Source organism: Emydura macquarii, unplaced genomic scaffold (assembly GCF_026122565.2).
Source record: "Emydura macquarii macquarii isolate MOO-44397 ecotype Brisbane River unplaced genomic scaffold, CSIRO-AGI_Emac_v2 contig_1597, whole genome shotgun sequence".
NCBI lineage: Eukaryota > Metazoa > Chordata > Testudines > Chelidae > Emydura > Emydura macquarii.
The window spans coordinates 1,090,330-1,102,978 of record NW_027131734.1 but is presented as its reverse complement, the minus strand read 5'-3'; the positions used below and the strand labels follow the sequence as shown (position 1 = coordinate 1,102,978).

The following is a 12,649-nucleotide window of genomic DNA, read 5'->3' as shown; positions in this document are numbered from 1 at the left end:
CTCGCTTAGAGAACATTGCAGTAGCTGTCAGCCAGTAAATAAACCAACCATATTTCCCCTCACCCCATCTGTCTCTTTTACTGCACTAAGCCAGGAAGAAAAATATAACTGATTTGTTTTCTCTGCCTGTTTGTGTGGGTCTGTTTCCCATTACCCTATACACACCTTTCTTGCTTTCTTTCCCCATTAGGTTAAGGCCACGTTTACAGTAGTTAGCTTTCCACACTGCATCAGCTTTGTCTAGACTGGCCTTTCTCTCAAACTCTTCAACCTTTATACTGACCCCATCAGTGGTAGTGGTACTACCACAGACCGTATGCAGGGAACTGCTGGTATTTTAATCACTGTGCCCTCTAACCATGCATTACTAATTATTACTTTGTAATTGCTATCACTGCTGCAGCTGCAATGGTGGTAGTGTCCCAGTGAGAGAGGTTTATGGAAAAATTCTAGTGTAGACAAGATTAATGAAACTACGGTGATGATAACCAAGTTGGAGCACAAAGTGCTGCAGCCATAGTTCTACGCTTCTTTCCTCAACCAGTGCGTACAGAAATGTTTTATCCCCCTAACCATCATACAATGGTATAATAGCGAAGGGGGAGTTTTTCAAAGGCACAGATGACAGTTGGGCACCTAACTCCCATTGACTTTTAATGGAAGTTGGGTGTCAACCTGCCCTTTGTACCATTTGAAAATGTTTCCCAACATGATTTAGATTACCTAATGGGAGCTGGCTGTGGCACGGGCTGGCTAGCATTGTGCCCAGAAGAAAATATCAATCCACACTAGTCAAGGGAACCAAGGGTAAAACCATAGTGTAACATGTTAGTTCAGTTTCACCATTAGGCCCTGACCCTGATGCAAACATTTCTGCAATCAGTAAATGTATGCACATGAGTAGAGCATGCGCAGAGGTGTTTGCAACATTGGGGCCATCTCATGTGCACAGTCTTAGGGTATGTCTACCATGCCACAGCTGCAGGGATTGATGCAGCGGCATCGATTGAACAGGTCTGTGTAGACCCGCTCAGTTTATCAGAGAGCACTCTCTGGTCGGCTTAATTAGTTCACCTCCCCGAAAGGAGTAAGGCTGCGTCAACAGGAGGATGTATCCCATCAACGCAGCACCGTGAAGACGCTGCAGTGTGTCAATGTAAGTACGTTACGTACCTTGCATATCTCCTGTTGACTGCCGCCGCCAGTATGGACTGGTCCTTAATGACTCAGTGCTCTTTGTTCAGAATTAAGCAAACCCAAGCCTTCATGGCTTCAGGTTCTCTCTCTTTTACAGCTTTCTATGTAAGAGGATTGAATATATTATGTGTGTGTAGAGATCTCCTTGGGAGAAGGAGCAGAAATGAGAGGAATTAAGTATGCTAACATAACTTAATTCACGCATTCTTTAGGTTCTCAGAGACGAAGACTCATCCCAGCTTTGTCACTTGACACAACTTCCCCAGTCAGGAAACCTGCCAACAGCCCAGGGGTCCGCTGGGTAGATGGCCCACTACGAAGTGCACAGAGGGGGATGGGTGAACCCTTTGAGATCAAAGTCTATGAGATAGATGATGTGGAGAGACTCCAACGGCGACGAGGAGGGGACAGCAAGGTGAGTGCACCCCAACTGATTGATTCCCATTTCTATCCTAAAGGCCTGATTCTGAAATGTGATGAGCAACTTCTGGGATATGCTCAGCATCTGACAGGATCTGGTCCAAAATCAACAAAACTTCAAGCTCATAGATGATCAGCTGCAAACCAAGCTGGCTTTCTTTATCAGAAACTCCCAAACCCCACTCCATGTATGCCTGCCACATGCTCCATGATCCTTGTCTTGATGGACCTCTGTACTCTGACATGCTCTCCCCTGCCATCATCTCTCCTTGGGGGAGAGAGGTTGATTGTGCTTTTGCTCATTGTGAATTTTGTGGCTCTTCCAGTGTGGAATTTGTTCTCACCAGACATCCTCCCAAGCTCATCCCTCCCAATTTTTAAAAAAGCATCGGGAAACTCAAAGAGCCAGATCCTCAACTGGTGTAAATTGGTGAAGCACCTTTGAAATCGATGGAGCTACACTTAAACCAGCTGTGGAGTTTTCTGTGATAATCTCCCTTGGCCTTTGTCTACGACCCTCCCCATCCTTTTTAATCATGTCACATTATTTGGCTTTTCTCGATTTGTTTTATTGTTGTTTCATAATGATTTAGATTGTACTTAATTTTAAATTGTTGTGCAGCACCCTAAATACTTGGCCACTTTAAAAATACAAGTATTCATTATAATTTATTAGAGTTGGTTAAAAATGCAGATATTTTCACAAAACTGTTTCCTTCCACAAGAGGAGAGGCAATTCTTGATTTATTCCTAAGTGGAGGACAGGATCTGGTCCTAAAGGTGAATACAGCTGAACCTCTTGGTAATAGTGACCATAACATAATAAACTTTAATATCCCTGTGGGAGGGGGCGGACACCAAATTTAAAAAAGGGGAACTACTCAAAAATGAGGAAGTTAGTTAAACAGAAAGTAAAAAATACCGTACCAAAAGTGAAATCCCTGCAAGCTACATGGAAACTTTTTAAAGACATCATACTAGAGGCTCAATTTGAACGTATACCCCAAATTAAAAAACAGTAAAAGGACCCAAAAAAGTGCCACCATGGCTAAACAACAAAGAAAAAAAGGAGAAGCTAGAGGCAAAAGGGCATCCTTTTAAAATTGAGGAAAATAGAACTCTGGTAAGTAAAGTGTAAAAATATAATTAGGAAGGCCAAAAAAGAATTTGAAGAACAGCTAGCCAGAGACTCAAAAAATAACAGTAAAAAAAAAAAAAAAAAAAGTTTAAGTACATCAGACTCAGGAAGCCTGCTAAACAACTAGTCAGGCTACTGAACGATTGAGAGGCTAAAGGAGCGCTCAAGGAAAACAAAGCTATTGCAGAGAAACTAAATGGTCTTCCTGGTAGAGGAAGTGAGGGAGATTCCCAAACCCGAGCCATTCTTTTTAGGTGACAAATCTGAGGAAGTGTCCCAGATTGAGGTGACATTAGAGGGCGTTTTGGAAAAACTGATAAATTAAACAGTAATAACTCACCAGGACCAGATGGTATTCACCCAAGAGTTCTGAAAGAACTCAAATGTGAAATTGAAGAACTACTAACTGTGGAGTGTAACTTATCATTTAAATCAGCTTCGGTACCAGATGACTGGAGGATAGATAATGTGATGCCAATTTTTAAAAACAGCTCCAGAGGCGAATCCCAGCAATTACAGGCCAGTAAACCTAACTAAACAGTACCAGGCAAATTGGTTGAAATTATAGTAAAGAACAGAATTATCAGACACATAGATTAACTTGATTTGTTGGGGAAGAGTCAACATGGTTTCTGTAAAGGTATTCCTCACAAATCTACTAGAATTTTTTGAGGCGGGCCAATAAACATGTGGACATGGGTGATTCAATGGATATAGGCTTTTTGACAAGGTCCCTCACCACAGGCTCTTAAGCGAAGTAAGTGGTCATAGGATAAGAGGGAAGGTCCTCTCCTGGATTAGTAACTGGTTAAAGATAGGAAATGAAGGGTAGGAATAAATGGTCAGTTTTCAGAGTGAAGAGAGGTAAATAGTGGTGTCCCCTAGGGATTTGTACTGGGACCAGTACTGTTCAACATATTAATAAATGATCAGTAAAACGGAGTAAACTGTGAAGTGGCAAAATCTGCAGATGATACGAAACTACTCAAGATAGTTAAATCCAAAGCAGGCTTTGAAGAATTACAAAGGGATCTTACAAACTGGGTGACTGGGCAATAAAATGGCAGATGAAATTCTATGCTGATAATTGCAAAGTAATGCACATTGGAAAACTTAATCACAATTATACATATAAAATGATGGGGTCCAAATTAGCTGTCACCACTCAAGAAAGAGATCTTGGAGTCATTGTAGATAGTTCTCTGAAAATATCCATTCAATATGCAGCAGCAGTCACAAAACCTAACAGGATGTTAGGAATCATTAGGAAAGGGATAGATAATAAGACAGAAAATATCATATTGCCTCTTTATAAATCCATGGTACGCCCACATCTTGAATACTTCATGCAGATTTGGTTGCCCCATCTCAGAAAAGATGTATCAGAATTGGAAAAGGTACAGAAAAGGGCATCAAAAATGATTAGTGGTATGGAAAAGATTATTAGGGGTATGAGGAGAGACTAATAAAACTGGGATTTTTCTGCTTGGAAAAGAGATGACTAAGGGGGGAATAAGGTAGAAGTCTATAAAATCATGAATGGCGTGGAGAAAGTAAATAAGGAAGTCTTATTTACTCCTTCTCATAACACAAGATATTCATCTCTATAAATTCATGGAGGATAGGTCCATCAATGGCTTTTAACTGGATGGGCAGAGATCACTGTTTGCCAGAAGCTGGGAATGGTGATGGGATGGATCCCTTGATGATTACCTGTTTTGTTCATTCCCTCTGAAACCACTGGAATTGGCTACTGTCGGAAGACAGAATACTGGGATAGATGGACCATTGGTCTGACCACGAATGGCCGTTCTTATGTTCTTTTTTATGAAACATTTTTTAAATTTCTTTTTCTTACCATCACTCTTATTTACCATGTAATTGTAATGCTGTATTTATTATTTACAGAGCACATAGATATTCATGGTGCTTTAATATAGTTAGAGATGGATTTCCTACTCTGAGGAGCTTAATTGTTGGGTCAAATTCTGATGTCCTAACTCAACCAAAACTTCTAGTGAAATGAATTATAGCCATGTATTTCAAGATGTTGCCCGTTCCCTTATTAATAAATTATTATAGCTATTACTAGCTTTTGCTGCTTTGTCTGTATATCCTAATCTTGCTAGTAAAGAACAAAAACTAAACCAAACAAACAAAAAATAAAACCACTTATTATTTCTGGCCAGAGTTTTTACCTGCTTCCATGTTAACTGGTTTGTGATTATCATTGACTGGAGAATAATCCGTCTGACTGAATCCAGCATGGATTTTGCTTTTCATTTTCACCCATTCCTTCCCTTCTTCTCCTTTTTCTTGGTTGGCAGGAGCTGATATGCTTCAATGCCAAGCTGAAAATCCTGGAGCATCGCCAGCAGAGGATTGCTGAGGTCAGGGCCAAGTACGAGTGGCTAATGAGGGAACTGGAGGTGACCAAACAGTACCTGATGCTGGACCCTAATAAATGGCTTAGCGAATGTAAGGACTTTGTTTTATCGCCTGTATCATAAGTGCCCTCGGTTTATTTCATTGAGGGGAAGCAGAGAGATTTACTGATGCAGAGGCTGTGATGTGAGCTAGTATGTTTGTAAACTAAATTGAACTGACATGACCTAGGGGCCAGAGTTAGATTGACTGGCTGTTTTTCTAGCACTGTTCCCGCATAATTCCTATTAAATGTTGACAGTAAAGCGGTGAACATTCTATTCACCCAGGAGCTGAATACTGGAATGGTACAGCACTGTAGTGGTAAATATTACCATGGCCAGATTAACACTTATGTGTCTCAGTCCACATCTCCAGAAAATGAGATTTTTTAATTTATTTTTTTTTAATTTTTGGCCTCCGATCTCTGACATATATCTGGGTGTATAATATGTATGTATAATAAATCTGCCATTCTTCTGCAAAGTAACACCCTGAAGCAAATTTCTCTTGATGTAATGAAATTGCATCCAGGATTAATTTGGCCCATTATTTCTAGTCAGTAATGGATAAGTTCACAGAACTCAGTCTTAAAGGGAATTCACCATCCTAGCCTCAAAACAAGAAGGACTTAAATCTTTTTCTTCTTGGTGTTTGTTTATTTAAAAGAATTGCAATGAACATGCACAAATCCACCCTTGCATGCAGATGAGTGACAGTCAGGCATGGCCTACACTTAAAACTTGCACCAGCGTAGCTATGTCAGTCACATGTGTGGAAAAACCAGACCCCCTAGCGACATAGCTATGTGTCTGTCGAAGTGCAGATGCAGCTGTTGAAGTATCTGACATCATTGGGGAGGTGGTGTTCCTGCACCAGCAGAAAAATTCCTTGTTTTGGCATAGGCTGCTGCATTGGCATCTATACTAGGGAGCTAGGCTGACAAAGATATGCCAACCTAGGCTTTGTAGTATAGACATAGCTTCAGACACAGAGGGGGATCTGTGTGTGTCTATATATATTTTAAAAAATTGAATACAGTTTTGTTTGGGGTAGTTGCTACTTGTAATTGTTACAAGCCAATGGGACTTTTATTACAGCAGTTGCTTTTGAAAAGTTCTAATTTTCCCTTTGATAACTGCAGCAGTTAACATTTCCACAAAGTTTGCTATATTTGGTACACTCGACAGAGGGAGTCTTGGAAAGTTGCAGAAATGTCATCTAGTTATCAAGAGCATAAGACCAGTTTTAAAGATGACACAGATTAACATTGATTTATTCATTTGCTCCATTGCTTCCATTTCCCATTTGAGAAACAAGGCAATCCTCAAGCATCACATAAACTCCAGACCTTAGGAGTGATGTTTAGGGTAGAATTAGCCAGGTTCCCTTAGATCTGCTTACACCCATGCTATTGCTATGTAAGGGAATTCAAGTTCTCTTAAGGTATGTGCTTAGGAGCCATAAAAAGTTGCAAGTTAAGTTAGCCCACATCCTATTCTAACATACGTTTTCCAACATGTTAGACTCATCGATGGGGTAAACAGGTCTAGGGGATTCTGAGCATAAGGGAGTCTAGGGCCCCAATTTCAGTGAAGCACTTACGCACATGCGTAAGTCTAAATGCTTAAATCCATCCCTATTCAGCAAAACTGACTTAAGAAAGTCAGTGGGACATGAGCACATGCTCTGAATGGGGATGGACTTAAGCATGTGCTGAGACTTAAGCATTTGTCTAAGCACTTCACTGAAGCAGGGCCTGATTATAAGAGGGTCTGAAAAAATCAATGTACACAGGTCCAACTTACCCTACCTTACACATCACTTCTGAATTTGGTCCCATTGAGTTCCACCTACATATTCCATATAGGACCAAAAGTTAGAGAGGAAAGTGAAACACACATATTCATGTCTCTTACCAATCAATTGAAGGTACTTACAGTGAGCACTGGGGTTGTTATAGAGTATTAGTTGACGGTTTTCTGGAGGAGTGCATAAGGCTCTGTGAAGATATGGTATAATGACAGTAATCAGTGATTCTGGAGCAGATGGGAGACCATGACACTAGACAAAGGAACTGATGTTAATATTATTTAATATGCTACTGTACTATTTTAGTGCTTATTGAACACAAAATGCAGCTTTAAATGCAAATGCAAATCTAGAGCTGATGTGTTGTGTACAACAGGGGTGAGTTCAAAAGCTTGGGTCAGGACACTCTATCCCAGTAATCTGTGCTGGGTTTTGTCTGCTGTCCCCACTAATTTATTTTCTTTCTCACAGTTGACCTGGAGCAGGTATTCGAGTTGGATTCCCTGGAGTATTTGGAGGCCCTGGAGTGTGTGACTGAGCGTCTGGAAAACCGCGTCAACTTTTGCAAGGCCCACCTCATGATGATCACCTGCTTTGACATCACTTCTAGACGTCGATAAAGGACCAACCTCAAGAAAATTTCAAACTACCGCCTCTCCCATCCCCCTTCCTGCTCCTTTTGGACAGCACCCCAAAGACAACAGAATGAGGATGAAGGTTGGTGTCAAGTTTCAACTGTGTGTGAGAAAAGAGATTTTCTTTATAGCACCGAATAGTGTTTAAAAAAAAAAAAAAAAAAAGTGTGATGAATGCAACAACACTGAGACGTAAGGATGTCGATTTTCCTAGCCTGAAAGAGCACTTTGCTGAACTTTTAAGGACATGTTTGTAAATAAGAACTGCTGGCAGAAGTGACTTCTTCCCCTATGTTAGCCGAGGGAGGGGGAATGGGCGGTTGTAGGATGGAGTGCTGCTGAGAGATTCATAAAAAAAATATTACACAGAAAGACTATTTAAGTGCCTTGCAAATCTTTATTATCCAAACATTTATGTTCATACTTTCTTGTGTACATATGGTGCTAGTCAAGAAAAGGAAAAAAAATCAAACACATTTTTTGAAATGTATTTACAGCTTGTTTTTTCTCTTGATGTTTTCTCCTATTTCAGACTTGCTGTTTCTAAGTAACTTGTGTTTGTAGAGATATTTCCTAATCAGTACAGCATATGAATAAATGTTAACTGTCTTTTATCGTTACCGGGGTAAGGCCACTCAAAGAGAACATTACCTCTCCCTGATGGTTCGAAAACTGTTTCTGGCAGTGAGTGAGGTTAGATTGCACCCTTTTGCTCTTCAAGTGTTTTATCTGTTAAAGAACATTGTGAATATTACTGTCCGTAGAGTCTTACTTACACGGTACCATGGAAGAGGAGAAAGAAAACTATTGCAATATGTGTTTCGTTTGATGTAACTCTATCATATGTTCTCCTTTTCTGATATACTCTTTACCTTGTACTGGTGATGCCAGAGTTATGGTTGAAGAGACACTTTCCTCTTAACCCCCTATTTCCAGGTACAAATAACTTTTTGAAAAATTACCTTTAGACTGACGTTCTCATGCTTATCAGTCCAAAATTGAATGTGGTTTTTTTTTTAGGAGGGATATCTGGTGACATTTAATTTGATCATTTCTCAAGTTATCCCACTGTTAAAACATTTTTCATCGGCTTTTTATTGTGCAGAGATCATTCCAGTCATGGTTATAACTGAGGGGCACATATTCTGCTCAGTTGTAATTGCTCAAGAAATTAACACACGTTATAAATGAATGGATGCAGTACTTCGGGTATGTGGAGCAGGTAACTTTCCATAACAAATTAAGGACCAAATCTTATTCCATTAATGTCAATGGGACTAGGATTTTGGTTTTAAGTGTACATCAGGGGTGGTTATCCAGCTCTGCATGTGAGCATATATACATAGATAACTACAAGCGCGAAGAAATGCTGTTGTATTTATTTCAGTACATATATGAGCACTTCCATTTTTTTTATAGCACATTGAATTATTTGGCATGCAGTGCTTTTTGTTTATTGAAATAAGCACACAGGCACAAATTCTGCTCTCTGTTACAACTGGGCAATCCTGCTGTAGTCAGTGGCGTTATCTGGGTGAAAATAAGGGCAGAATTTAACCTGTATATTCCAATCTGCCTCTAATCACTGTTTTAGAAACTCAGCCACATTTGATGTATAATATTTCCTATATAACATATACTAAGGCAGAAACATTAATGTATTACCTATGGTCTTGCTCCTCCCATTTATGTCAGTGATGAAATTCCTATTGATGTCAGTGGTGCAGGTTTGGATGCTGATTCTGCAGTGAACTCCATGCAAGGGGATCTTTGCACAGAGCCCCACTGAAGGACCTTCCCATGGGCACAGGGACCGCCTATGCAGAGATCAGGGCCTTAGGCTGACAGCTTCTTGGGACTCAGGATGTCTCTAATTTTGTGTGCTTGATGCTGTCTGGACACACACAGGACATGTACAAGATCAAGCCCTTTGTTTGTAATGCATCAGGCGAACTGATGGCACTAGGCAAAGGATTAATAAATAACAGAAAAGTCTACACATGCACATGACAGCCAAGATACAATTCCTGTGGATTGCATAAACTGGAGATGTGTGTGCGTATGAGATCCCAACTATGCGCTTGTATTACTATAGCTTTATGCTTCTGTGTAAACTCTGTTTTTTAGACACGGAGCAGGGAGGCAGCATAATTATTCGTCACTTGCAAACAAGTTGCATGATGTAGGTGTGTTGTGTGTGTACGCAATAGGGTTAGGGAGCTACAGACAGATTATAAATGGCAAGCAGTGTATTAAAAGCACGCAAATACTGGATGCAAACAAGGCGATAGGCTGGTAAATAATAAACACAGAGAACATGTTAATAGCTTACATCTGACTTGGTGAGTGGATTGTACTGTCTTCCTGGCCCGCAAACTTTCACACATCATCACATTTTACAGACCATTTCTATGGATTTAATCATGCTTCTGTAAATCACCTGGGTGGGCACAATGTCAGATATATAGTACAGTACCTGTTAGCTGCACTACTTAGGCTCAGTGATCATGAAGATTACTGTCTTGAATGCTATGACCAGATGTGCAGCAGTGTTACAGCTGTAGATTCTAAGACATTACAAAGAAGCCTTCCATTTATCTAACACATTTGCAGTATTGTTGTAGCCATGTTGGTCCCAGGATACGAGAGACACAAGGTGGGTGAGGTAATAGCGTTTATTGAACCAACTCCTGTTGGCGAACAAATTGGGCTCCCCAGAGCTCTTTTTCAGATCTGAGTTCCCACCCCTGAAGAAGAACTCTATGGAAAGCTTGATGGTATCTCTAGTAATCCTTCTAAATGATATAGTAGCTTTGTTAGTCACAGTGGGCCAAATTCAGCCTTCGTGTAGCTTCAGTGAAGTCACTGTAGTTACAGCAAGGATGAAGTTGGCCTATTGTAGTATTTATTTGCTGAGAGTAATCACAGTGCTTACAAATATTTTACTTCTAGTATGAAGACTTAGTTAATGAGAATTAACAATTCCACCACACATCAATACTACGTTTTAAAATATATAGTAATTTCTTTGGAGCATATAGAGGCATGCTTTAAGATCTACTGCTATACTTCTGAGACATGCAATGGCTTCATGTATAAATGGGAATGAAAATCTCCACGATTTTACAGCTGAAGCTGTGGAATTTTTGCCTGGGTGAAAATAGCTTATTTACGTGCCTCTATTTTATATTTCAGATATTGTAAGACACAAAATGGATAGTTCAGAAATATTTATTTACCTTATTCCTGAATTGCCTTCTCTCTTGGCAGACCATGTTTTATGGAAGACCCTGGAAATCCCACACTTTTAGCAGATGGAAACATAAATGCTACTTTTCCCTGATTTTAAAAGAATGGCCATAAGAAGCATCTTACTTAGCCACGTGCAACGTAATAGAATGCCAGTATTCACGTTTTCAAAATTGCAATCCTATTTCTGAGAAACGTGTTTTCAAATGAATGGACCTGAGAGGGTGTGAGAAGCACATGCCCCTGGCCTGGGTATGTGCATTAGCTGGATGTTTCAGGCACAGCAACTACCAGTGAAAGGGCTAACAACAGTGGCTGTAATTAGGTTTCAAAGTGAACATGCTGTTAACATGAATTGGGAGGTGGACACAGTTCACTTAGGAACCTGAAATTAGAGAAGAGACACATCAGGGTACTGGCTTGCCATGGCTGTCTCCGGGACTAGAAGGACAAGACATTTTGGGTCTAATTCTGAAATCACTTACACTCTCATTACCTCCACTGCCTCCTTATTTATGCTTGTGTGCATAAGAGCTGATTGGGGCTTTTCTTTCTAAAAATTAATTCAAATCAAAACCAGATCTGAAAACCCCTGACTTGGGGCTAGTTTGGATCTGCTCTGAATATAGATGCCTCAGCTGGCCCCCTCTGTGATATAAAAATGGGCCAAATTAAAAACCTAGCTCCAAATAGGAGAGGACTTTGTGGAAGGCTAGAGCCATCACTTTAAAGAGTGAGACAGCAAAGGTGATGGAAAACCCAGTATTTGTTAATAATATATTCAGCTGTAAGCAGCCAAGAGGGAGAAAATGTAAAGTGCTGGGCCTGTCTTTTTCTAAAGCAGCATTGTACAGCCTGACTTAGCTCTAAAGGCACTGGACTTACAGCGGTATAAAAACTGGTTAAGGGAAAGGAGAATTAGTCTCCTTGTAATTTCTCCACGTGCCCACAGACTTACCACTGCAAATTGTAGAAATGGAGAGGATTCTTTCCCTTCCTCCTGTGATACAACCTGATCCTGCAAGGACTTTATGGCATAGAACAACATTGGAAGTCTTGCCTGTAATCTCTGAACATCATTCCTCTAACCTTCACCTAGAAAAATGCTAGCTGATCAAGAAGTGCAAGTGTGGTATTATTTGCCTATGGCCACGCTAAATGCAAGGTGCCTAAAAGACTCATAAGGGTCTTTTCTTTCAATCCTCTGCATGGGAAATATAGCAGTGACACCGGGAAGTCGTGCATGTCAAGCACCCAACCGTTCCTGGGACAAAAGACTATCACTGTGTCTGTGTTTAGTATTTATTCCACACCAAGGTTCAGTCAAAAATAGCCACTATAATCCTAAACCTGCTGTCTGAACTATGTGACAGCTGAAAGCCAGGGACCACTTTACATATGGTTCTGATTTTGCTTTCTCCCCACCGGACTAAAAGCAATAACGGAGTAAAGAAATTTGTGCTCACACAGGCAGACCAATGCACAGAGACATGATGTGATGGGCCATGCTAGCATTAAGGTTTTATTGCCTGATTGTTCACAAATGGCAGACACAAGTTATGCGGCTCACTGCAACGAGTATGCCACTCACCAACCTGCAATGGATTTATGCCACATATTATAGAAAACTTAGATCTGAAACATTTTAATTGGTCCTATTTTTTTCCACCTATTCATCAGTGCATAAAGCCATGCTGCCTTAATTCCAATGCAGAGGCCCCTCCATGATAGAAATTTTAAAACCTACTAAAATGATCCAAAATAGCTTTTCTAT

At 40.3% G+C, this 12,649-nt stretch overlaps 1 protein-coding gene across 1 annotated transcript in view; it reads left to right on the top strand.

Annotated features, from left to right (window-relative positions):
* The window catches only part of KIF26B (kinesin family member 26B), a 405,278-nt gene extending 396,623 nt beyond the window's left edge, over positions 1–8,655 (top strand). The window contains exons 13-15 of the mRNA XM_067555243.1: positions 1,410–1,612; positions 5,083–5,233; positions 7,463–8,655. Coding sequence (XP_067411344.1) covers positions 1,410–1,612; positions 5,083–5,233; positions 7,463–7,611 — 503 coding nt within the window. The 3' untranslated portion in view covers positions 7,612–8,655. The remainder of the gene's footprint in view (positions 1–1,409; positions 1,613–5,082; positions 5,234–7,462) is intronic.
* Positions 8,656–12,649: the final 3,994 nt, after the last annotated feature.